This window comes from Durio zibethinus, chromosome 5, assembly GCF_047325235.1.
Source record: "Durio zibethinus cultivar Kanyao isolate XHJ-2024 chromosome 5, ASM4732523v1, whole genome shotgun sequence".
In the NCBI taxonomy this organism is placed as follows: domain Eukaryota; kingdom Viridiplantae; phylum Streptophyta; class Magnoliopsida; order Malvales; family Malvaceae; genus Durio; species Durio zibethinus.
In genome coordinates, this window is record NC_143166.1 from 3,029,412 (window position 1) to 3,055,193 (window position 25,782).

A 25,782-nucleotide genomic window follows, 5' to 3' on the forward strand; every position below is an offset into this window, starting at 1 on the left:
AAATAATCCATTTTTTTATCCCAGATTTAGCTCAACTTTTTTTCACCAAAGAAAGGCAAAGAGAAAGGTTAGGTGAGGCCACATGGAAGAGAGATGTGGCCTGCACTGCATATATACATATATATATATATATATATACACACATAAGTATATAATATGAATATATATACATGCAGATTACTGTGTGACATGAATAATGACTGTTTTCTTGTGAAGGGGATGTTTTTTTGTTTCTGTCCAATTGCCTGTGTTTATTTATTATGAGTGTGTGGGGCTGAAACCCTCTCGAGCATTTGTGATTGGATCATTTTTTTTCTCTCTCCCAAGGTGTACTGTAGAGGGAGGTTTATAAGCAAGACTTGCCTCAGCCATGCCTGCTCAATGAAACAACCAAATCAAGAAAAAAAAAAAGCTAAAAAGAAAAGGGCTTTTTTTTTTTTGTATATATATATATAATATAAAAAAAAAGGGTCTTAAAGCTTAAAAGAAAGCTGATAGCAGAAAGCAGAAAGCAATAGCTTTTCTTCTTCATGTTCCCTCCCCCCTCACCTTTCTTTCTCTGCCCATTTTCCTTTGTGTTATCAGTAAAGTAAAGCTGAATTCCTTCCCTTCCCCTCCCACAATTCCAACTCCACCACCTGTACAGCTAAAAGATTCATTGACTTGTTTTCACTTAAACTCACATCACCAACAATCTCCAACAGGCAACAACATATAGTCTGCCAAGGAACACCAAAAACAATATGTTGGAAAACACTACTTCTTCTGCCCTTCCATCTTCCTCCTCTGATCCTCTCACTCCTTTGGAAAACGAGGCCACCCAGAAAAGAAAAAGAAAGCCAGCGGGCACCCCAGGTAAAACTAAAGCTATTACATACATATTTAATACCCTATTATTGTTCCTCTTAATTCAATTGATTTCTGATTTTTTTTTAATGTTTGTGATTGTGAATATAGATCCAGATGCAGAGGTGGTTTCTTTATCTCCAAAGACGTTGTTGGAATCGGATAGATATGTTTGTGAGATCTGCAATCAGGGGTTTCAAAGAGACCAGAACCTTCAAATGCATAGGAGGAGGCACAAGGTGCCTTGGAAGTTGCTGAAAAGGGAAACACAAGAGGTGAAGAAGAGGGTATATGTTTGCCCTGAACCAAGCTGCTTGCACCATGACCCTTGCCATGCCCTGGGAGATCTGGTTGGCATAAAGAAACATTTCAGGAGGAAGCACAGCAATCAGAAACAGTGGGTTTGCGATAAGTGCTGTAAAGGATATGCTGTTCAGTCTGATTACAAGGCTCATCTCAAGACTTGTGGTACCAGAGGCCATTCTTGTGATTGTGGCCGTGTTTTTTCCAGGTCAGTTTCCCTTGTTGAAATCACAAAACAACTCCCTCTTTATTACCCTTCTCTCTCCTCCTTGCTTTGGATTACATTTTCAAAACCAATCCACATGTTTTTTTTTTTGTGATAGCTTTTCTTTTTTTTTTTTTAAACCCTAAAATGTCCACAAAAGCTATCCTAAAGAAACAAAACCCCCAACTATTGATTTTTCAAAGTTTCAAACTGTTAAGTATACTCTTGTTCTTGTTGGGTTTTTCACAATCCTCTCCCAGAGCTATACAAAATCTAACTGATTAAAAATCCAAGAATGATTTCCTTCACAGTGCAAAATGACCTCATGTTTCCATTTGCTTGTGATCTAGGCTTAGCCAATAAAAGATTAAGGGCATGCAGTGCGTTCACTATTCCTAATAACACAGGTTTTTTTTTTTTTTTTGCTTAATGGAAACCCAATTACCCGTAATGCAGAACAGTCATTTGCAGACACCCAAGATCTCAGACCCCAGTTGGCCAGTTCATTTCTTTTGTTTAATTTAGTGTTTTAATATAGTAAACCTTATCACAGAATCCATACTATAGAATACTTAAATCAATTTTATATTGCATTGTTCCTTTCTAACCCTACATGAACAAGACTTGATTGCTTCCTTGACGTGGTTTATATCATCCAAACTTGATTATTAAAAACAACAGGAACAATCCAAATGCTTATTTATTCTCTTTTGAATCATTCTTTTGCTCTTTGTCGTTTCAGGGTGGAGAGTTTCATTGAGCACCAAGATAATTGCAATGTTCGACGAGTCCAACCTGAATTGCAGGCACTGCAGCCGGCGTGCTCCTCTCGAACGGCTTCAAACACTAGTCCGTCGAGCGATGCCAACTTTAGCATTGCCCCGTTGCCTGGATTGCCAATGCCAAAATCAACTGAGCCTGTTTTCTTGTACAATCATGTGTCTACTTCTGACCACCAGCACCAACTGCAGCACAATCTTGAACTTCAGCTTCTACCATCACCAAGCACTCAATTATCGCGGAATTCAGATGAGAATTATGGAACTCATTTGAAGCTATCAATAGGGTCAAGTGACGGTGGTGAAAAGTGTGAATCCAACAAGCTTAGTTTAGCTACATGTAGAGAAAAGAATGCCAGTGAAACAGCATTGGAAGCTACTAGGTTGAAAGAGTTTGCAAGTGAGCAACTAAAGTTGGCCATGGCTGAGACGGCCTACGCCGAAAAGGCTAGACAGGAAGCAAAGAGGCAGATTGAGATGGCTGAGCTTGAGTTTGCAAGTGCTAAAAGGATAAGGCAACAAGCACAAGATGTACTGGAGAAGGCTCAAATCTTGAAAGATCAGGCGACAAAGAAGATAAGTGCTACTATCATGCGGATCACTTGTCAAGCTTGCAAGCATCAATTCCAAATATCAACAGCTGCGGTTCCAGCTGATGAGACCTCACTTGCTATGAGTTACATGTCTTCAGCCACAACAGAAGGGGAAGGAGAGTGACGGCAAGTTGATCATGCAATGAAAATGATCGATCTTTAGCCCTTAAATCTCTTTGTTTTCGATCTGCATGTTGAGTTTTTCTTTGCTGTGTCAAGTAGTTCAGTTCTTCTGACTAATATCGTGTCTTTGATATCTTCATTTGTTTAATAGAAAAGTAGATGATTCAATTTACAAGTGCAATGCAGTGAAGTAGATTATTCCACAAAGAATATTCATACCTCACTATTCACTAAGCTATATATGACTTGTATTGAATAATCCTAGATTGGGCATCTTGCCACTTTGAAACCTGATCATGGTACGATTAACTCATTGAATTGAGTTGTAATGTTCTGTCCTTTTGGCCTGTGACCGTTAGTTGAAATGCATTTACACTGTTTTCTTTTCATTGTTTCATCTTTTATCTTTCCTTATTTTAGTCAGTTGATGCTGCTTTCCTTTTTGTCACAACCATCAAAATAATGAGAAGATAAAAAGAAAGAGTTAAAAAACAATGCTTGTTTGATTTTAAGCATTGTCTTTTGAAAGTTTATGCAATTGCAATTTCTTCTTAATGAAGCACAAATGATGACCAATGAGTTACTGAAACTCCCCTGTACATTTATTGGGACCATTTTAGCTTGACTGGCCCATGTATTCAACCCGAATTCAATGCTAGAAAAGAAAGAGTGAGGATGGAGAGAGAGAGAGAGAGAGAGAGAGAGAGAGAGAGAGAGAGAGAGAGAGAGAGGGAAGGGGGGGGGAAGGAATGTCATTTTCATTGCATCTGTGTCATTTTAAATGCATATAAAAACACCATGTTTTTCAGTGCCACAGTTGAAATGGTTATAGGCAGGCAATAGTCCTTCTCAAACATAAACAACACACAATCACATAAAAAGACATAAAGTCTCTCTCTCTCTCTCTCACTTTATCAGAGTCAGCAGAGGTTGCAGAGTCAGCAGCTAGCAGAGAGGGACACAGTGCCTTTTTCATTAAATTTTTAAGCCAAAAAATAAATGACCTGCAGTTAAAGAAAGAAAAAACTACTACTGCCCTTTCTTTGCTTTTCTTTTCTTCTACTATAATTAAAAAGGAAAAAAAAAACAACAAATGAACTACCCATTAATTTACTTTTCTTTCACACCTTAAGCCAAGGCAAAGGTTAAGACAGAGCGAAGGTGAACCAAAAGGGGGGTTTCCTTTTCTTTTTTTTTTTTTTGTTTTGTTTTTGGTTAGCGGTCGGCAGTCTTGGCCTTGGGACCACGTGCTCTTCCTCTTTCCCAACCTCTTAACGCAGTTTCCTTTTTTGTCCATTGGATAGCTATGAATGGCACTTGCGTTATTTTCAATTGATTTAGGGTATGGTTTTAAACAGCTCAAACACTTATGTCCCCGAAAAAGAGCAGCTTCTATTTACATCCAAAAATTACTCGATGCTTTTAATTTTTTTATTATAAAAATATGTCATAAAAAAATTACTTAATTAACTTTTATCAAATTACCTTGTAAATGTATTAATCTTCAACAAAATTGGGGGAAAAAGTTGGTTTATTTCCATGTCTTAATCTTGATTGATAGCATATAAAAGTTCTCCCACATGGAATTCTGGAACACCTGGAGATGACAAAAGCCTAAGGATAAAATTTATATGAAAATTTTTAAGTGAAATTTGAAAATTTTTTTTAAAAAAATTAATTTAATAAAAACTTTAATAAAAAATCTAAATAGATAAATTGACATAATTATCGTAATAGTTTTGTGTCCGTCCGACGAATTTAGAAATGAAATAAAAAACAATGGAGTCGTCACCAATCTTTTTTGGTTAGGTGCGATTTGCCACATACTAAAACATATCTTTTTAAAAAAATTTTAAAATTAATTAAAATTTATTAAAAAGATAATTTTACGGTCTGTGAAACAGTCTAGGTTCGGGAGTCGGTTACACGTGGGGAAGGATTAGCACCCCCACAGCGCCCATTAAAAATGGTACCAATTAACAACGTGTTATCCTTTGATTTTGATAAAAAATAATCCAATTTTCGTGTTCGAAAAATAATTTCTTTGATTTTTATTTTATAAAAAAAATTTATTCTCGAGAAAAATAAATTAAAACCTTTTTATTGAAATAATTCTTAAAATGTTTCAGTACGTTGGTAACATTAGAAGAACTTTTTTTCACTTAAAGATTTCTTAGGCATCGCTTCTCGGAATACTTTAGAATCTCATCTTCGGAGGCTCAAATTTACTTTTTGTAAAAAAAATGTCATGCATGCAATGCAAAATGTTACTATATTTATGTACACATTTTATTCTCCTTTGTTAGAAATTTTATTAATTATTTTATTAATATTCTTATTTAAAATTAAAATTTTGAAGAAAAAAGAATTTAATTATATTGAAGATTTTCTATAAATATTCCAATACGCTGGTAATATTTTACAAAAAATCTTCTCACCTAGAGATTTCTTAAAGCATCTCTACTCGAAATACTTTTAGAATCCCATCATTGGATTAAATTTCTTTCCTTCCTATTTTTATTACTTATATTTAATTTATTAATCAATTTTTATTTATTACGAAAAAAAAGAAAATCTTTACTGTATTGAAAATTTTTTATAAATACTCCAATACACTTGTAGTATTTAAAAAAAATCTTCTCACCTAGAGATTTCGTAGGCATCACTATTCGAAATACCTTTGAATCTTATCGTCGGATAAAAATTTCCTTTTCCTACATTTTTTATTACTTTAGTATTATTATTAATTTATTTTTATATTATTGTTTTTAAAGTTTATTTTAAAAATTAACATAATTATATAAAAAAAAATTTAACCACAATTTCATCATTTAATATAACAAATATAAATATTTAATATGCATAAATATTAATAAAATAATATATAAAAAATAAGAAAAATTCAAAAAAAAAATTTTTTTTTTACCTAAATCGGACCGGTCAATGGTCCGGTCAACGTGAGGTTCGGTTTGATGGTTCGATTCGGTGGTTCAGTATCGATTCGGTTCGATCTGGGCGATTCAATTTCGATCCAATCAGACCGATCAGAGGTTGATTGGGAAGCGGGTCATCGGGTTGGGTTCGCGGACCCCAGATCGGGTCGCGGGTTGACGCGCAGATCCTCATTGATCGAAACAGTGTCGTTTTGGCCCTATGCTTAAAACGACGTCATTTTGCTTTTAATGTTTTCTATAAATAAATAATTTTTTTTGTTCATTCTTTTGGTTTTTCAGAAAAAAAAGGGGAAGAGAGCTTTGGGGAGAGCTCACCGGTCGGTCGTCGGACCACCGCGTCGACCACCGTCTGGGTCGCTGCAGGCAGTCGCTGTCGGTGGCTTTCGATCATTGAAAAATGTCAAAATTCTTTTGGTGGTTCTCTTTGGATCGATCTTCTTGGATTCGATCTTCTTTTCATCGAAAATAGCCCCGATCGACGTAGATCGGGGCTCAAAGTTTCAGTCTCTTTTTTTTATTTTTTTTGACAGAATCGACTGATTTCTTTATTTTTTTTTGTAGGTAGCTTTTCTGATGCTGGGTTCCCTGCTTGGAGACTGTGATTTTGCTTTTTTTTGTGTTTCTGTGAAATTATTTTTTTGACAGAATCTTCCCTTTTTTTTTACCATTTTTGCTTCGATTCTGCCTTTCCGTTTGTAGATAACAAGCTCTATTTCTAGAGCTTTTTGGGATTCAAATCCTAGATCTTCTGGGATTCAAATCTCATTTTTTCAACTGAGAAATCACGCCTGCTGTTCGTGATTGACGGCTTGTCGGTCAACCATTGGTAACTAGTGGCGATGATTTTGGACTTTAGGGATTATGCATTTAATGCACTAGATTTAAACCAGATAAGGATAAAGAAGAAGGGAAAAAAAGAGGAAAGAAAGAAAAAGAAAAGAGAAGAAGACAAACGCAAAAAACGAGAAAAAGAAAAAAAAAAGAAAAAAAAATTAAATAAATAATAATAATAATAATAATAATAATAATAATAATAATAATAAAAATGCTGTTTACAGTTGCCCCTCTTTGCCTATTTCTGTGAATCAAGAATAAGATAAAGACAAACAAACAACCATTTTGTTTAGAAAGATGAAACATTGAGAAAGAAGAAAAAAAAATTTTCTTTTTGGTTCGACAGAAAATGGCTTCTCTCAACACAGGTTCAATCAATATTTTTGAAAGTTTAAAAAGCTCCTCTCAGTAGAGGCTCAACAATTAAAAATTTTTTTTTTTGAAAAAACTCTTCTCAATAGAGGCTCAACAACTTTTAAATCTCATATCATGAAAAAGGGCTCCTCTCAGCAGAAGCTCAACAACTTTAAAAGTTTTATCTTGAAAAGGGTTCATCTCAGCAGAAGCTCAACAACTTTAAAATTTTCATCTTGAAAAAGTTCCTCTCCGCAGAGTCTCAACAACTTTTAAAATTCTTATATTGAAAAGGGCTCATCTTAGCAGAGGATCAATAACTTTAAAATTCTCATATTAGAAAAGCTTCTCTCAACAGAGGCTCAAAAACTTTAGAATTCTCATCTTGGAAAAACTCCTCTCAGCAGAGGCTCAACAACTTTAAAATTGTTATTTTGAAAAAGCTCCTCTCAGTAGAAGCTCAACAACTTTAAAATTCTCATTTTGAAAAAGCTCCTCTCAACAGAGGCTCACAACTTTAAAATTCTTATCTTGAAAAGGGCTCATCTCGGCAGAGGTTCAACAACTTTAAAATTCTTATCTTGAAAAGGGCTCATCTCAGCAGATGCTCAATAACTTTAAAAATTTATTAAAAAAGCTCATATCAGCAGAGGCTCAATAACTTTAAAATCTCATCTGAAAAAGCTCCTTTCAGCAGAGGCTCAACAACTTTAAAAATCTCATATATTTTCAAATTTGAGTTCTCATCTTTGAACAAGTAAATTTCTCTCTTTTGAATTCCTTTGTTTGATCATTATCTTTACCAAAATCTTGTTTTTCATTAAGAAATGGAAAATTTCTATCTTTGTTACAACTTCTCATGGATGCATATACTGAGTGCTTATAATGCAACGCATGTAATGTAATCAAAATCATTCATTGTAGTAAAAAGGTTCTCGAAATCTCTCGCTTTTGGCTTTTTTTATCAGAATTCTTATATGACCAATCTGTTCTTAACATCTAACCACAATATTTTTTTCTTCAAAAGTTTACAACATCAATGTCTTGTCATGCTTTTTCATCCTTTTTCATTTGCCTTTGTCAACTTTAAAAGTAATGCTGAGATCTTTCATGTTTGTTTTTCTTTTCATCATTTTAAGTTCAAGACAAATAAAATGCAATCACACATTTCTTTTATTCACTTGTATGATAAATAAAAATATCAGATAAGGATAAAGGAATGGATATGCATTATTTTCATTAAACTGATAACAAGTGCATGACAAAGTGTTTGAGTTGAAACAAATGTGCCCAAATAATAATCACAAGATAATCATGAACAAAATATTCCCAGATTCTTTTTCTAAAACTAAATCAGATGACTTCTTTGATTCTTCAAAGTTTGTCAAACTATATTTACCCCTGTGTTATGGGATCTTTTTCTGATGATGCTTCTACTTCACATCCAAGTCGCCTTTTCAGGTTTTCAACGTAGATAAGTTATCATTTTTTTCTCTTTCTTTTTTCTTTCTTTTTTAAGTAAAATATTTTTTCACAACATCTAAATTTATTAGGATAGACAAATCACCTCCGTCCATTTCTGCCAAAATCAATGCCCCACCAAAAAATACCTTTTTCACCACATATGGGCCTTTCCAATTTGGTGTCCATTTCTTTCGATTATCATGTTGATTTGGAAGGATTCTTTTTAGCACTAAGTCTCTTTTCCTAAAGCAACGGGGATGAGTTTTCTTGTCATGTGCTTTCATCATCCTCTTTTGATATAATTGATCATGATAAAGTGCTAACAGTCTTTTCTTTTCAATGAGGTTTAATTACTCGTAGCGATTTTGAACCCATTCTGCTTCCTCTAACTCTACCTCTATTAGGACTCTTAGTGAAAGAATTTTCACTTCGATCGGTAGCATAGCTTCCATTCCATATACCAAAAAGAATGGTGTGGCCCCAGTAGATGTTCGGACTGATGTTTTATAAGCATGCAAAGCAAAAGGTAACTTCTCATGCCAATCTTTATAAGTTTCAGTCATTTTCTCCAAGATTCTTTTGATATTCTTATTCATAGCCTCCACTGTCCCATTCATTTTCGAACGATATGGTGCTGAATTACGATGGTGGATCTTGAACTGAGTGTATACTTCATTCATTATTTTGTTGTTCAAGTTTTTGGTATTATCAAAAATAATTATCTCTGAAATCTCGTATCTGCATATTATCTCTTTTTTTATGAACTTACATACCACAGATTGGGTCACGCTAGTATATGATGTAACTTCTACCCATTTGGTGAAGTAATCAATCATCACAAAAATAAATTTATGCCCATTCGAAGCTTTTGGAGTGATAGGACCAATGACATCCATGCCCCACATAGAGAATGGCCACGAAAGAGCCAAAACATGTAATGTTGATGGTGGAGCATGAATCTTGTCAGCATAGATCTGACACTTATGGTATTTTTTGGCATAATCAATACAGTTACCCTCTATTGTCAACCAATAATAGCCAGCCCTTATAATTTGTCTAGCCATCATATGATCATTTACATGTGCCCCACAAACTCTATCATGCACTTCTTCAATAATCTTTTTTGCTTCAGCTGCATTACCATATCTTAAGAGCACTTGATCTCGACCTTTTTTGTAAATGATATTTTTATCAATGAAGAAACTCATAGCCAATCTTTTGATAGTTCTCTTATCATTTTCTGTTGCATGTTTTGGGTATTGCTGGCTTTTAGTGTATTGCATGATATCATGATACCATGGCCTCCAATCAACTTTTTTTTCAACACCTGAGCAATGTGCTGGTACTTTCTTCACATCTAGCTTGATGGGTTAGATTTTAATATTTGCATCTATTTTAATCATTGCAGCTAGAGTAGCCAGTGCATCAGCAATTTTGTTTTCCTCTCTAAGTAGATGCTCAAATTGAACTTCTTTAAATTGCTTGATCAACTCAGAGATGTAGTTATGGTACTGAATCAACTTAGAGTCTCTTGTCTCTTATTCACCTCGTAACTGATAGATGACTAGAGCTAAATCTCAAACACATCTAATACTTTGATCTTTTTTTCAATTGTTGCTTGTAGACCCATAACACAAGCCTCATATTCAGCCATATTGTTTGTGCAATTAAAATTTAACTTGGCTATAATGGGGTAATAATGCCCATCGGGAGATATCAAAATTACCCTAATATCATAACCCAAAGCATTAGCAGCTCCATCAAAATACATCCTTCATGATTTTTCAATAGGTTTATTTTCTTCAATGACCATCACATCTTCATCAAAAAAATTTAATTTTATTGGATCATAATCTTCGACTGCACGATCAGCAAGGAATTCAGCTATTGCACTCCCTTTAATAGCCTTTTGAGTCACATAAATAATATCATATTCTGAATGCATAACTTGCCACCATGCTATTCTTCTTGTCAATGAGGGATTTTCGAAGATATACTTAAGAGGATCCAACTTTGCTATGAGTCAAGTAGTGTGATAAAGCATATATTGTTTAAGCCTTCGAGCTGTCCAAGTTAATGCATAACACATCTTCTCTAATGGTGAATACTTAGACTCATAATCAGTGAATTTCTTACTCAAGTAGTAAATTGCTCGTTCTTTCTTATCAGTTTCATCTCTTTGTCTCAGTACACATCTCATTGAATTTTTGTACACTGTCAAGTATAAAATCAAAGGTTTTTCTGACATTGGTGGCACCAACACAGGTAGATTTGATAAGTATTCTTTGATCTTATCAAAAGCTTCTTGGCATTCGTTATTCCATTCTTCAGGATCATGTTTTCTGAGAAGCTTGAAAATAGGATCACACTTATAAGTAAGTTGAGAAATGAAACGAGCAATATAATTTAATCTCCCTAAAAAATCTCGCACTTCTTTTGAGGTATGAAGAGGAGATAAGTTTTGGATGGCTTGTATCTTATTTAGATCAACTTCGATTCCTTTTTCACTGACTACAAAGCTCAATAGTTTTCTTGATTTGGCTCCAAATGTACATTTGGTAGGATTCAACTTCAACTGAAATCTTTTCAACCTGTCGAACAATTTTTTAAGATTTACTAAATGATCTTATCTTTCTCGAGATTTTACGATCATATTATCCACATACATTTTTATTTCTTTATGCATCATGTCATGAAAGAGAGTCACCATTGCTATTTGATAAGTAGCACCAATATTTTTCAACCTAAAAGGCATAACTTTGTAACAGAATGTCTCTCACATGGTCACAAATGTGATTTTTTCCATATCATCTTGAGTCATCTTGATTTGATTATAGCTTGAGAAACCATCTATAATGAAAAATATGGAGTGCCTAGTAGTATTATCCACTAGAGTATCGATGTGAGGTAGAGAAAAGTTATCCTTAGGGCTTGTCCTATTCAAGTCTCGATAATCGACACACATTTTTACTTTTTCATCTTTCTTAAGAACTGGCACTATGTTGGCTACCCATTCAAGATATTTTACCACTTTAAAAAATCCAGCATCGAATTGTTTCTTCACTTCTTTTTTAATTTTCAGCAGTATCTCTGGTTTCATACGTCTTAGCTTTTGCTGCATCGACTTACATCTTAGTTTTAAAGGTAACTTATGCTTTACAATATCAGTGTTGAGCCCTGTTATATCCTGATAAGTCCACGCAAACACATCTACATATTCTCAGAGCAGCTCTTCTAGCTTCTGTCTTTCAGTTGGTAAAAGAGATTTACCAACTTTAACCTCTTTTTTATTTTCACCATCTCTTAAATTCATTAATTCGATAATTTTTTGATGGGGTTCAATTGGCTTATCTTCATGTTCTATTAATTTTAACAAATCAAGAGGCAGTGTGTAGTTATCTGAATCTTTCTCCTTATCAAGTTCATCAACATGAATTAAGTTTTTAAAATCAAATCCGAGATTATTGCCATGATTATCTTCGTGTTCATTGTTTGGGACCCTACAAAGGGTAAGATGAAGATAATATTGGCATACAAAAATGGAATGGCAAGAAAATAATAGAAAAAAAGAATGGAAAGTAAAATAAAGATGAAAATAATAGAAGAAATACGGATGCATTTTTTAAGTCTTTTATTAAAATAACAAACATAAACATACCATAAAAGATCTCCTAATACTATAGAAAGTAATTAGGGATTTAAAGTTTCACAGTACGTTATTTTTCTAAAGTTTTAAAGATAACTGGTAACTCTGTAACTTTTTAATTATCCAGCTCAAAATTTAGAAGATAAGGGTACACGAACAGCTCTTCACTTTGACTCTTCTTTTCTCCATCATCCACCATTTGAATGGTCAGCTCTAAAAATTTTTCCACGAATCCTGCATTTGAGGCTCTCGATAAATCTGTATAAATGTATCTTCATGAGTGAAAAGAATCATAGAGGTATGGAATAATTATGGGCTCTGACTCTGGCTCACATCCTCTAAGATTAGCTATCCTCTTATCTCTTTTCTCATTCACCATTCTTATTTTGTCCCCTCTTGTTGGCTTATATCCCAAGCTAAATCTGTCCCTCTTTTTATATATGGTCGATGGCTTCGTGATTTCTTGCAGGTTCTTTCCAAGTCTGACTTCAGGTTGTCATTCCATCTTGGTAAGCTGTTTGACTAACATTTTAGTTGTTGTAGATAAATGTTACGAATACAATTTAGATCCTCCAGCTATATATGTTGCATTGGTAATCTCGAAAGATCTATAAGAGCATTCTAGAGCTTCATCTGCTGATTTCACATAAGGAGTATTTATCGGTTGAGTTACCAATAAATCTTCTTCTCTTGTCACACATGTTAGCTTTCTTTCAACAATGAATTTAACTTTTTAATGTAATGAAAATAGGATAACACCTGCCATATAGATCCACGGTCTACCCAATAAATAACTGTATGAAGGAGAGATATCCATAACTTGAAATTTTACATTGAAAGTGTATCAGCCAATCTGCGATGGCACTTTTATATCTCCTAGCACCTCTCTTTTGGTTTCATCAAAGGCTCTCACTATCATATGACTAGATTTCATATAAGATCCATCAACAGGAAGTTTTACTAGAGTAGTCACAGGCATAACATTGATGGATGAGCCATTATCAATCAAAACCTTAGCCATTATATGACTTTTACATTTCACAGTAATGTGAAAAACCTTGGTATTTCCTCTACCTTAAAAAAAAATCTCTTCATCATTGAAAGAGATATAATTTGAAATTATCAGATTGCCAACAAGCTATTTTACATATTCAACAGAAGCATTGTGAGACACATATGCTTGATTTAGCATCTTCAGCAAAGCATTACGGTATGACTCTGAACTGAGCAATAATGATAATAGTAAAATTTTAGCTGACATCTTGTTAAGCTGTTCTACCACGCTATACTCACTATATTTTATTAACTTTAAAAATTCATCTGTTTCACTCTCAGATACTGGCTTCTGACATTCTCTTTCTGGGGTTACGTCAAGACCACTCTGACTTTCATTTTCTTCTCTTACCTTGGTTTTTTCCTTTCTAGCTTTTTCTAAACCTCTAGGGTATAGCACCTGCCACTTCGAGTTATGCCTCTTACACCCATTATGTTGATAGTATCTGAATTGACTACGATATCATAATCATATTTTTAAGGTATTACTTTATCATTATAATATGAAAAAAGGTCAGGAACTTTAATTGTCACCACTGATCGAGAAATAGACTTTTCTAGCTTTGATGTTGGCTTTTTATCATAATAGATCGTTATCGGTCTATGCATAAACTTATTCTTTGAGTTAATGGTAGACACTTCAGTTTTCACCAACTATTTTTTCTCTTGGTAAAACTCTATTCGACCTTCATCCATCAATTTTTGCACCTCTTGATGAAATTGATGATAATTCTCGATAGAATGCCCCAGAACACTCTGTGATAATTGCAGCTTTCAGTTGAGTTAATCACTTCAGAGTAATTTTGAGGTTCTATTGGCTTCAACATATTAGCTTTGACCAAGGCTTTAAATACTTTAACCATAAGAGTTTTGACCTCTTCTATTCTTCTTTTCACATAGCTTGTTTGCCTATCAACCAAAGCATTTATTGATGGTCTGGTATGATTTGATAGAGGGTTTTCATTGACATTTGGAGTCCCTTGTTAGTTGGTATCAAAATTTAATACTCTTTTATTGATTAACCCCTGCACTTTGCACTTCAAAGCAGTACAGTTTTCAGTGGAATGACTTAGATTCTCATAGTAATAATCACAATACGAATTGGGGTCATACCATTTAGGAAACGAAGATTTCATAGGTTCAACAATAACAGGAGCAAGTAGATGTTTCTCAACAAGTCGAGGATACAAATTTGTGTATGTCATGAGAATGGGGTCAAAAGTGAGTTTTTCTTGGGTATTTCTTAGGGTTCTTGGACCACTATTAGGTCTCCATTCTGGTCTTATAGGTACAACAAAATGATTATAGGAATAAATGGGTGTTCAAAAAGATAGCTAAAAATATGATGGATAAACTGATGGTTGTAGTAGTTGGTATGGTTGATATGGATGAAGGATGGATATAACATTATTTATGGAAGGGTAATGGGTTTGGTAGACTGGTACAGAGTAGGTGTGAAACCTCTGAACTGTTGCCCTACATAGTTTACTGCTTGGGCTTCATTTTCTTTTTTTTTGAGAGCTTCACTTTTCTGTACTCTACTTATCTCTCCTGTATCGAGCTTACCATTCTTTATAGCACTTTCGATAATCTCATCAGATATCACCATATCTGTAAAGTTCTTGGTTGTATTGCCTATCAATCTCTCATAGTATGGTGCTTTCAGAGTATTCATAAATAAAACAGTTGTCTCTTTCTCGATGAGAGGAGGTTGGACTTATGCAGCCACGTTTTTTCATCTTTGTGCATACTTTTTAAAGTTTTCAGTTGCTTTTTTTCCATACTTTGTAGAGACAGAAGATCTGAAATCATATCCGTAACATACCGATATTATGTAAGGAATGCCTTTGTAAGCTCTTGCCAAGAACGAATACGAGTCCTATCTAATTGAACATACCATTTAGCTGTAGAACCTGTAAGACTATCTTGAAATATATGCATTAACAACTTTTTATCATGAGCATATGTTGCCATTTTTCGATAATACATGGTGATATGGGTCATTGGGCATTTTATGCTATCATATTTTTCAAATTCAGAGACCTTGAATTTAGACGGAATGACCACATCAGGGACTAAGCAAAGCTCGATTGCATCTGTGGAACCATAAAAATTTATTCCTTCCACTGCTCTAAGCCTTTCTTCTAATAACTTCATCTTTTTTTGAGCATTATTATCTTTCACTTTCTTAGATATCTTTATCCCTAGCTTTTCTCTTTCTTTGTGATCATCCAAATCAGGAACTAGGATTGGCTTGGGTGATTTTTCCATCATGACAGGATTAACAAAATTTTGAAATTATCCCAGAACAGGTGTAGATGTCATTCCTGGATAAGGATTGGGATATCCACTGGGAATGGGAATTTGTACTCTAGTTCCTTGAGAAGGTTAAGTTGGTTATGGTTTAAACCCTAGAGGATAAACAGGATCCACCATGTCTGGTGATTGCTTTTAAAAGCTGAGATTTTCTTCCACTGTTTTTCCCTTGTCAAGTTTTCTGAGCATATCCATTATTGTACTAAAATCCCCTCTTAGTTCTTCTTGAGCTTTCTCGATTCTCTTAAATCGACTAGTCTGTTCTTGCTCCATAATTTTTGTTTGAGTCTTGGTGTTGTATGAATGACGAGTGGGTTGAGTCAAAATTTTTGAAGGGCGAGCTATTCTTGAACTTTTATTACCATAAAAGTTTTAAAAAAATTAGAATGCCATGTGTCAAAATTTTTATTTTTTGAAAAATGTTTTTTTTAAATAAAAATGGTGCAAATGATGCATGAATGCAAGTGAAAAATATTTGCTCATGGATAAATTTTAATACTAGAAAATTTCATTGATTCCATACAACTTTGATTACATGGGATTTATCATCCTAGAATTATATCCATAGAAGCGTTTGACTTGCTCATAATGGTCTTTTGTCTCGTCTAGAAAGTTTACTAGGCACTGTCTATATTCTCCTATAGGATTGACTTCTTGTCTTAATGCTTCTACCTTTTCAACCATCTCTCGTGCCTTTTTTACTGCCTTAAAAACTTGACTGATTATGTGCTCTATGTACTGTTACCTCCTTAAACTTTCTACTTTTCATATCATGAGAGCATCTCTTTTTGAATCACATGTGAAGATCCAATCTTTTTCCCTTTTATGCCACTCATCTATCATTACTGAAATATGGTTTCTTGTGATCTTACAGTTATAGCTCCAACCCTTGAATCACCTGGTGAAATGATTCTTTTTCATTCAGTACTTCAAAGTACTTTCTTCTCTCTTTTATAAGCATCGCTTTCAACCTTTCCTTTTCGTTTTGGCATTCCACCAATCTTGTTGAGGTTGTAGAATATAATCCTTTCCAATTCTGACATTCTTGAAAAATTTTAGTGGTCTCCTCTTGCTTTTCTTGAGTTTTGCCCTTTCATTGGTTTATTCCCTCTCGGAGCTTATCCATTTCATGTTGTCGACTAAGGTAAGACTTGGTGACTTTTTCAGTTTTGAATTGAACTCGTAACCTTTTATTTTTTTGGTGTAGATCTTTCAAATCACTATTGACCAGATTCTGTTCTTTTATGACTTTTTCTAATCTGCTCCCTTGTATCTCTACTTTATATTTCAATTACTCTACTTTTTCTCGAAGTCTCAAATTTTTTATTTTTTTTTCTTTTTTTTTCAGCTTCTAATTCTTTCTTGACAAGCTCAACTTCTGATAATTGCACATCTTTTGAAAGATTAACCAATTGATATGAGCTATCATTAAGAGGGAATACTATATCTCTAGATCGTTTTACTTTTCAAATATGGTAATCAGAAGTGACTTTGTCGATGAGAGGCCCTAACCTCATTCTTCGTGTTCTCTTCCATGCCTGGATCAACTGTTCTGAGATTCTTGATGGATTCGATTTCCCATAAATGAATTTTACTTAGACCAAGCCATGAGTAGCAGGAACAAACTGCTTTACACCAAATTACCTAAGTACCATCAATGGAGCGTAACTTACAATACCCCATAATCCTAACAACGGTATCTACGACTTATTTCCTCCACGATACAACAAGGGCACACGAGGCATCCAAGGCGCCATCCATTCGATTTCATCCCCAGTAAGCCTTTGTAAAAAAAAGACCCAATCTTCTTTAGTCTTCAATGTTAACCATTGACTTTTGTAGAACTCTTTTATTGGTGCTTTGTTTCGTAGATATGGCTTTGAAAATGCACTTTTCTCGCATTTAAAATGACTTTTAACCCATACATATAATAGAGGTGCACATCTTATAAACCATTATTTTTCATTTCGTTGACAGAAATTCAATGATCAAATGGTTTCTGCTAAGACTGTAGGTGCGAGATTAATTGCTTGGGTTTCAATTTGCTCGAAAAAATCTACCACAGTTATCTCAATGTAACCCAAAGTCTTCAAAAAGATTACCATGCCATATAATGCTAGAGCAAACACAGCCATACCTTGATCATCATTTAAATGCTTCTAAATGAAGTTTCGAAGAAAATTTTAACGAATGTTGAGATGTTCACCTTTAGATTTTACGAAGGAATCAATGGTTTCTACTTTAACCCCCATAAGCTTGGCTAACTTTTTACGATAACTTGATTTTGGCTTTCGGATAAATACTTTATCTGGACATTGTAGTTTTATCCCGAAAAAATCGAATACTCCTCGATAGTTGACACCAAATTTTCTTGATTAAAAGTGAAGCATCTATAGGATGGATCTCAAAGCTGTATAGTTGCTTTGATTAGCTGTTCATCAATCACTACTGAAATGAGAGATGTAATCTGCCCATACTTTTTGCAAAAGCTTTTTTTTCTTTCTTCATTTAATTGACCCCAGACAGCAGCTAACTCTTTTAAATTATTCTGTGTGAGATCTAAATGCACTTTCTCGGGTAATTCAAACACATAACCGGTAGGCAAACAATCTCCATTCTTTTATTGAACTTCTTTCGACCAAACATGTACTTCATTATACGATTCACATGGCACACTGACTGAAGATGAACAAATTTATAGTTCTACGGGATCCATGAAAACTTCTTAAGAGAAATATGTCCTAGAGCAAATATCTCGATGCAAAACTGTATGATATGATTAATGTAAAAAAAAAAAAAGAAACAAAATTGAGTTAGTGTGGTTAAAAAAAAAACATTTTTTATTTTTTAGTGTTTTTTGAGATTTTTTATGTTTTGTTTTGTTTCATATTATACATAACTTTTATTCTTAGGTATTTCCTACAAGAAGATGGACAAAGCTCTACATAAGGCTGGTTTCCTAGGCTTATTATATGCTGAGTTTGGATTGACAGGGTCTAAGGTTCCCAAATTGTTCTTCACTGTCGTTCATGTTGGACTAGTAAGGTAACCCGATCCTTACCCATTACAGGCTACGAACGAAAATGGTTTAATTCGAGTAGAAGTATTTCGTTTGCCATTGCGAAGGTTATCACCTCACGAGAGCATAGGTACTTTACTTCCTCTTATAAATGATAGGGCCCGAGTATAGAGCTCATGTATGATATGCATCGTGCCATTATGTGTAAATATATCCTAATTTATTGAAAGCAATATATACAAAAAAATAAAACATAAGAGGCATAGTAAAAAAAATGTGTGTGAAATTTTTTTTAATTTTTTTTGATTTGTTTTGTTTTTTTGTTTTACTAAAAATGAACAATAAAAATTTAAGAAATTGATTAAGACTATTTAAATTAAAATTTGAGGATAACAAGTAGTTAATTTTGGCCTGACTCTCGAAAACAAAAAGCTTCTCCAATGGAGTCACCAAGTTATCGTAACGATTTTGTGTCTGCCCGACGAATTTGAAAATGAAATAAAAAATAACGGAGTCACCATCAATCTTTTTTGGCTAGGTGCGATTGGCCACCTACTAAAACATATCCTTTTAAAAAAATTTTAAAATTAATTAAAATTTATTAAAAAGATAATTTTACAGTCTGTGAAACAGTCTAGGTTCAGGAGTCGTTACGTGTGGGAAAGGATTAGCACCCCCACAGCGCCCGTAAAAACGGTACCAATTAACTAGTGTTATCCTTCGATTTTGATAAAAAAATAGTCCAATTTTCGGTGTTCGAAAAATAATGTCTTTGATTTTTATTTTATAAAAAAAAAATTATTCTCGAGAAAAATAAATTAAAATTTTTTTATTGAAATAATTCTTAAAATGTTTCAGTACGTTGGTAACATTAGAAGAACTTTTTCTCACATAGAGATTTCTTAGGCATCGCTTCTAGGAATACCTTAGAATCTCATCCTTGGAGGCTCAAATTTACTTTTCGTAAAAAAAATGTCATGCATGCAATGCAAAATGTTACTATGTTTATGCACACATTTTATTCTCCTTTGTTAGAAATTTTATTAATTATTTTATTAATATTCTTATTTAAAATTAAAATTTTGAAGAAAAAGGAATTTAACTATATTGAAGATTTTCTATAAATATTCCAATACGCTGGTAATATTTTACAAAAAAATCTTCTCATTTAGAGATTTCTTAAAGCATCTCTACTCGGAATACTTTTAGAATCCCATCATTGGATTAAATTTCTTTCCTTTCTATTTTTATTACTTATATTTAGTTTATTAATCAATTTTTATTTATTACTAACAAAAAAGAAAATCTGTACTATATTGAAAATTTTTTATAAATACTCCAATACACAGGTAGTATTTAAAACAAATCTTCTCACATAGAGATTTCATAGGCATCACTACTCGGAATACCTTTGAATCTCATCGTCGGATAAAAATTTTCTTTTCTTACATTTTTTATTACTTTAGTATTATTATTAAATTTATTTTTATATTATTATTTTTAAAGTTTATTTTAAAAATTAACATAATTATATAAAAAAATTTTAACCAAATTAAAAATTATATAAAATTTTTTTTTTACTTGAACCGGACCGGTCAACGGTTCGGTCAAAGTGCGGTTCGATTCGACGGTTCAGTACCGGTTTGGTTCGGTCTGGGCTGCTCGATTCCGGTCTAGTCAGACCGATCAGAGGCTGATTAGAAAGTAGGTCGTCAGGTGGAGAGTGCGGACCCCGGGTCGGGTGCCGGGTTGACGCGCGGATACTTCTTAGTCGAAACAACGTCGTTTTGCTTTTAATGTCTTCTATAAATAACTGAAAATTTTTTTTGTTCATTCTTTTAGTTTTTCAGAAAAAAAAGGGAAGAGAGCTCGCCGGTCGGTCGTCAAACCATCGCGTCGATCACCATCTAGGTCATCGTTGGCAGTCGTTGCCGATGGTTTTCGGTTGCCGAAAAATGTCAAAATTCTTCTGGTGGTTCTCTTCGACGCGATCTTCTCGGATCCAGTCTCCTTTTCACCGGAAACAACCCCGATCGAGGTAGATCGGGGCTCAAAGTTTCGGTATCCTTTCTTTTTTTTTTTATTTTTTTTGGACAGAATCGATTGATTTCTTTTTTTTTTTTTTTGTAGGTGGCTTTTCGGCTTTGGGTTCCCCTGCTTGGGGACTGTGATTTTGCTTTTTTTTTGTGTTTCTACAGAATTTTTTTTCGACAGAATCTTTTTTTTTTTTATCGTTTTTGCTTCGATTCTGCCTTCCCGTTTGCAAATAACAAGCTCTATTTATAGAGCTTTTTGGGATTCAAATCCCAGATCTTCTGGGATTCGAATCCCATTTTTTCAACTGAGAAATCACGCATGCCGTTCGTGATTGACGGCTTGTCGATCGGTCGTTGGCAGTTAGCGACGATGATTTTGGACTTTAGGGATTGTGCATTTAATGCACTAGATTTGAACTGGATAATGATGAAGAAGAAGGGAAAAGGAAGGAGGAAAGAAAGAAGAAGAAAAGAGAAGAAGACAACGCAAAAAACGGGAAAAAAAAAGAAACAAAAAAATAAATAATAATAATAATAATAATAATAATAATAATAATAATAATAATAATAAAATGATGTTTACAATAATTCAATGTAAAAATCAATAATATGTAAAAAAAATTATTAAAAAAATTATTTATAATTTAAATTTGATTTATATTTATTTAATAGTAAAAATTCTATCAACATTTTTATTAAAAATATCAATCTAAAAATATATATATAAATTTATTGAAATTTTTTCAAAATTTCATACTTGATCTATGTAACAAATCATTTCAATCTATAAATTTTAATTTTCTATTTTAACTTTTATTTAATCATTTTTAATTAAAATTTTCATAAATTTTACCTAAAAAACTTCCTTTTAAGTATTTTCCCTTTTAGAATAAGTATTTGATGATTTATACAAACATCCATGTGAAGATTATGGGACAAGGACATCCTAATCCCTATTGAACTTTCTTTCTGACTTGTAACGATGGGGATGCACGAGATAATCATAACCTTATATATATATATATATATATATATATATAAATATATATATATATATAAATATATATATATTATATTTATATATTTATTTATATATTTATAAGTCATTTATGTACAATTTGTGAAGTTTTTAATTTAAGATAATTAAATAAAACTAAAATTGAAGATTAAAGTCAAGAGCTTGATAAAATAAAATAAATTAAATGTAATAGTTGTGCACAAAATTTAATCAACAATTTGTGAATGGATAACAAAATTAATCATATTTTTTAAAGGTAATAAAATTTTACTATAGCAATTAAAAGTCGAATGAAAGTAGAACTACAAAATAAAAAATTGTGTTCATTTGTTAAAATATTTATTTAAATAAATATTAAAAATTGTTTGAATTTTCTAGATGAGTTTATATTATTAATGTGTCAGGATAAGTATTCACATATAATATTTTTAATTGAGATTAATTTCAAAAATTTTAGCTAAAGTCTCGCCATAAAATTTAATAAAGGTATTTTAAAAATAATTTTGATTAGCTAAGTTATTCAATGAAAAATAATTTTAGCAAATGTTATGGACACTTCTGCTTACCAGGGAATGAATGGGCCGAAAACTTGGGCACAGAAACACTCAAGCTGTGGGCCTAAAAGGTTGACAGCCGTTCATCTTTGGCCCATACAAATTCAATTTCGTATACGCTAATCTTAAGCAGGCTTAATTTCTGGATAAAACAAATAAAAAATTGATTATTTGAATAAAATAAAAAACACTTTTTAATTAAATAAAAATGTAAAATAGAGTAAAAAATGGATAATTAATTTATAAGTTTTTAAAATGGAGAAAATGCAGATATATAAAAGTAATTCAAAATATATATTCTCCCTCTGCTTGAAATAAATTAAAATTATAATCTCATTATATATATTTATTTTATGAGTTATCTTTTAAGGTTAAAATACTAAAAAAAGCTTATGTAATTTCATTTTTTTAAAGTAAGTTTTTATACTTTAATTACATTTAAATAAGCCCATGTATTTCAATTTATATCCATGCAAACTCTTTATTTTTAACGGAAGGATAATTGTTGCTAAACTATGTGCCAGCTAGCTTTTGATGGCCACGTGGATGATTACATGGCATAATGACATGGTCAAACGAGGTTGAGTAGGACTATTCAACCATGTGGCTAACAAAAGCCGATTGGTACGTGTAGACACCGATTTTTATCGGTCTACTTATTTTAGTAATAATAATAGTAATTAAAAAAATTAAAAAATTAATTATATAAAACAAAAAACCAAAATAAAAATTAAAAAAAAATAAAAAAAACAACAAAAAAAAAGAAAATGGCAAAAAATAGGGCGGTTGATGCCTGGCATTAATCACCCTGCAACCACCTCTAGCCACCCCTACCTTGCAACCTCCCGACCAGCCTCCTGCCACTATCCTACTGCCACCCTACAATCTATCCTAGCAATATCTACAGCCACACAGATCCCCATCTATAAAACACCCAACTTTTTCCCTTTTACGGCTCTCTCGGACATACAAAGAGCTTACTTTCATTATTACCCAACCCCTCTTTCAACAAGCTCAGCACCCACACTAACACCCCAGTCCGAGCTTTAACCATCACCAAACCCATACCAAACAGAAACAAAAAAAAAAAGAAAAACAGTTCTCCCCGTAAAGAGGAACCCAGCGCCAAAGCTACCTACAAAAGTAAAAAAAAAAAAATCACAGTCTTGTTTCACAAAAAAAAGGTCAGATCCAGGAAGAGCGTGTTGAAGAGCGCTTTTGAGAGTATTTTTAGTATTTTTCAACCATCGACAATCGCTGACAGTGACCCAGGCAGCGATTGGTGCGGTGATAGTACACCAGACTCCAATGAAGCCAGAGAAAGCTTCTGAACTGAATTTTTTTTTTGGAGAAATGAAAAAATGAGTTAAAAAAAAGAAAAGGTTCGTTTGTATATAAGAAAAGCAAAGGCCAAAACCACATTGTATTGGGCCTAAGAGGATCCGTACATGGACCCAGATCTGATCTGGGATTTGCGTAACCGACCCGTCAATCCGACTTCTTAGTAGCTCTGAACCGGTTTGACCAGACCGGATCAAACAGAATCGCTCCTAAGCTTGTTCAACCGTATCGCATGTCGAACCGAACCCTTTTCAGTCCAACTGAACCATCGTTGACCAGTTCGGTTTAGGTAAAAATTTTTTTTTTTGAGTTTTTTAATTTTGTTATATATTATTATTTTTGTTATTTTGAGTTTTTTTTTTATATATTTATGCATGATAAATTTTAAAATTTTTTAGAATATTTTTTAATTGTTTTAATAATAAAAAAATAAAATAGTAAAATAATGACTAAAAAATATTAAAAATGCTTAAAAGAGAATAATAATAATAATCTAAATAATAGTAATAATTTTTATTATTTTTTCTACCTAGATGTTTGAGAAAATAAAAACATATTCCTAAAAATAATTTCGCCTAGATGTTGGGAAATTATTATTAACAAATTTTCATAAAAGAGAAGTATATAATATATTTTTAATTAATTTGAAAAATTACAAAAATCGAACTTGCTCCGAAAATTCGTCTAGATGTTAGAGATTTTTAGAGATGTTCATTTTTTTTAAATAAAAAATAAAAAATCTAAACCTTAAAATTAAATCTCAAACCTTCAAATCCTATAATTAAACCCCAAACCTCTAAACCCTAAAATTAAACCCTAAATACTCTAAACCCTAAAACCAAAACTTCAAACATCAAACCTTAAAATCAAATCCCTAAAACATCAAAATCCTAAAATCAAAACCCTAAATCCTCTAAACCCTAAAACCAAAACTTCAAACCTCAAACCCTAAAATCAAAACCCCAAATCTCAAACTCTAAAATAAAAAACCTAAACCCCAAAATTTGAAACTTGAAACCGTACCCTTAAAATCCAAAATCTCAAACCCTAAAATCCAAAACTTGAAAATCCCAATTTCTAAAAACTCCTAAAATCCAAAATTCTAAAACCCCAAATTCGGTGTGCTTTCTTGGATCATGACAAAAAAAAAAAATCATTCAAACTTTAAAACCTTAACCCATACCCAGGTTAAAAAAATCATAAAAAATCCTAAGACCAAATGTGAAAATTTCACTTAAAGTAATTTGTTCTCAAATGTTGCCTAAATGATGAGGTGTTTAAGAAAATTTATTTCATTAAGTCTTTCATACCCGTCCTTAATTCGTCTTAACAATGAAATTAAAACTTTAATAAAGAGTAATAATAAATTAAGATTTTAAATATAAATAGTCGCACTTAAGCTCTGTCTAGATGTTGGAGAGTTGGGGTGGTCTCATTATATTTAGGAATCCTACTCTAAATTTATATGTCATCACTTTGCATAACATCCACTAACATACATACATCATCATGTTATTCATGTTGCATTTCTTTGTCTTTAATTTTTATTTGCTATTTGACAATACCATCATTTATTTTCTCATATAAAATGTTCTACAAAAAAAATACATATTTTAAAATTTTGATATTATAAAATAAAAAATAACATTCCGAAAAAAATAATTCTTAATACTCTGCCTAGATGTTGAAGAGTCACTAACAATTATCTTCTATAAAGATTGTTATTTCATGTTAAGGATTGCTGTGCTAAATCTTAAGTGAAAATAGTTATTTTAAATTCTGCCTATATGTTGAAGAATTTAAGATAATTCTTTAACTTAAAGATTTTTTCAATATTTTTAAATAAAAATTTTAGCAAAAATATATTTTTTTAAACAAAGGGAATTAGTATTAAATTTCAAGTCAAAATCATTTTATCCAACACTGAAAATAGTGCATGATTAAATGGTACCAATTTATGTGCGTTTGTAGGGGTGCTAATCCTTTCCCACAAGTAATCAACTCCCGGACCCAACCTGATTTTTCGTAGACAAAAATTTATCTTTTTAATAAACATTAAACCCGCTTTTAAAGTTTTATTAAGAAGATAAACTTTTGGGTGATCAATCACACTCTAAAATAGATTGGTGGTGACTTCTCTTTTATTTTTTTTGATTTTAAAACACTTTACGGCTAGCGGTCTCAAAATCGTTACGACAGCTTAACGACTCCACTGGGGACGTTTGAGAGTTAGGCCAAAACTTTAATTATGCGTTATTAACAATGATTGGATTTAATTGGTTTTATTTGATATTTAATTTAATTTTTTTATTTTAATTTTTCATAAAAATATATATACAAGTTA

General features: G+C 32.5%; 1 protein-coding gene across 1 annotated transcript; it reads left to right on the forward strand.

Annotated features, from left to right (window-relative positions):
• Positions 1-475: 475 nt before the first annotated feature.
• Positions 476-3,238, forward strand: LOC111282096 (zinc finger protein SHOOT GRAVITROPISM 5-like). Its single transcript, XM_022870044.2, has 3 exons — positions 476-855; positions 958-1,357; positions 2,097-3,238. The coding sequence occupies exons 1-3, from the start codon at positions 744-746 to the stop codon at positions 2,848-2,850; spliced, it is 1,266 nt and encodes a 421-aa protein (XP_022725779.1). The 5' UTR covers positions 476-743; the 3' UTR covers positions 2,851-3,238.
• Positions 3,239-25,782: the final 22,544 nt, after the last annotated feature.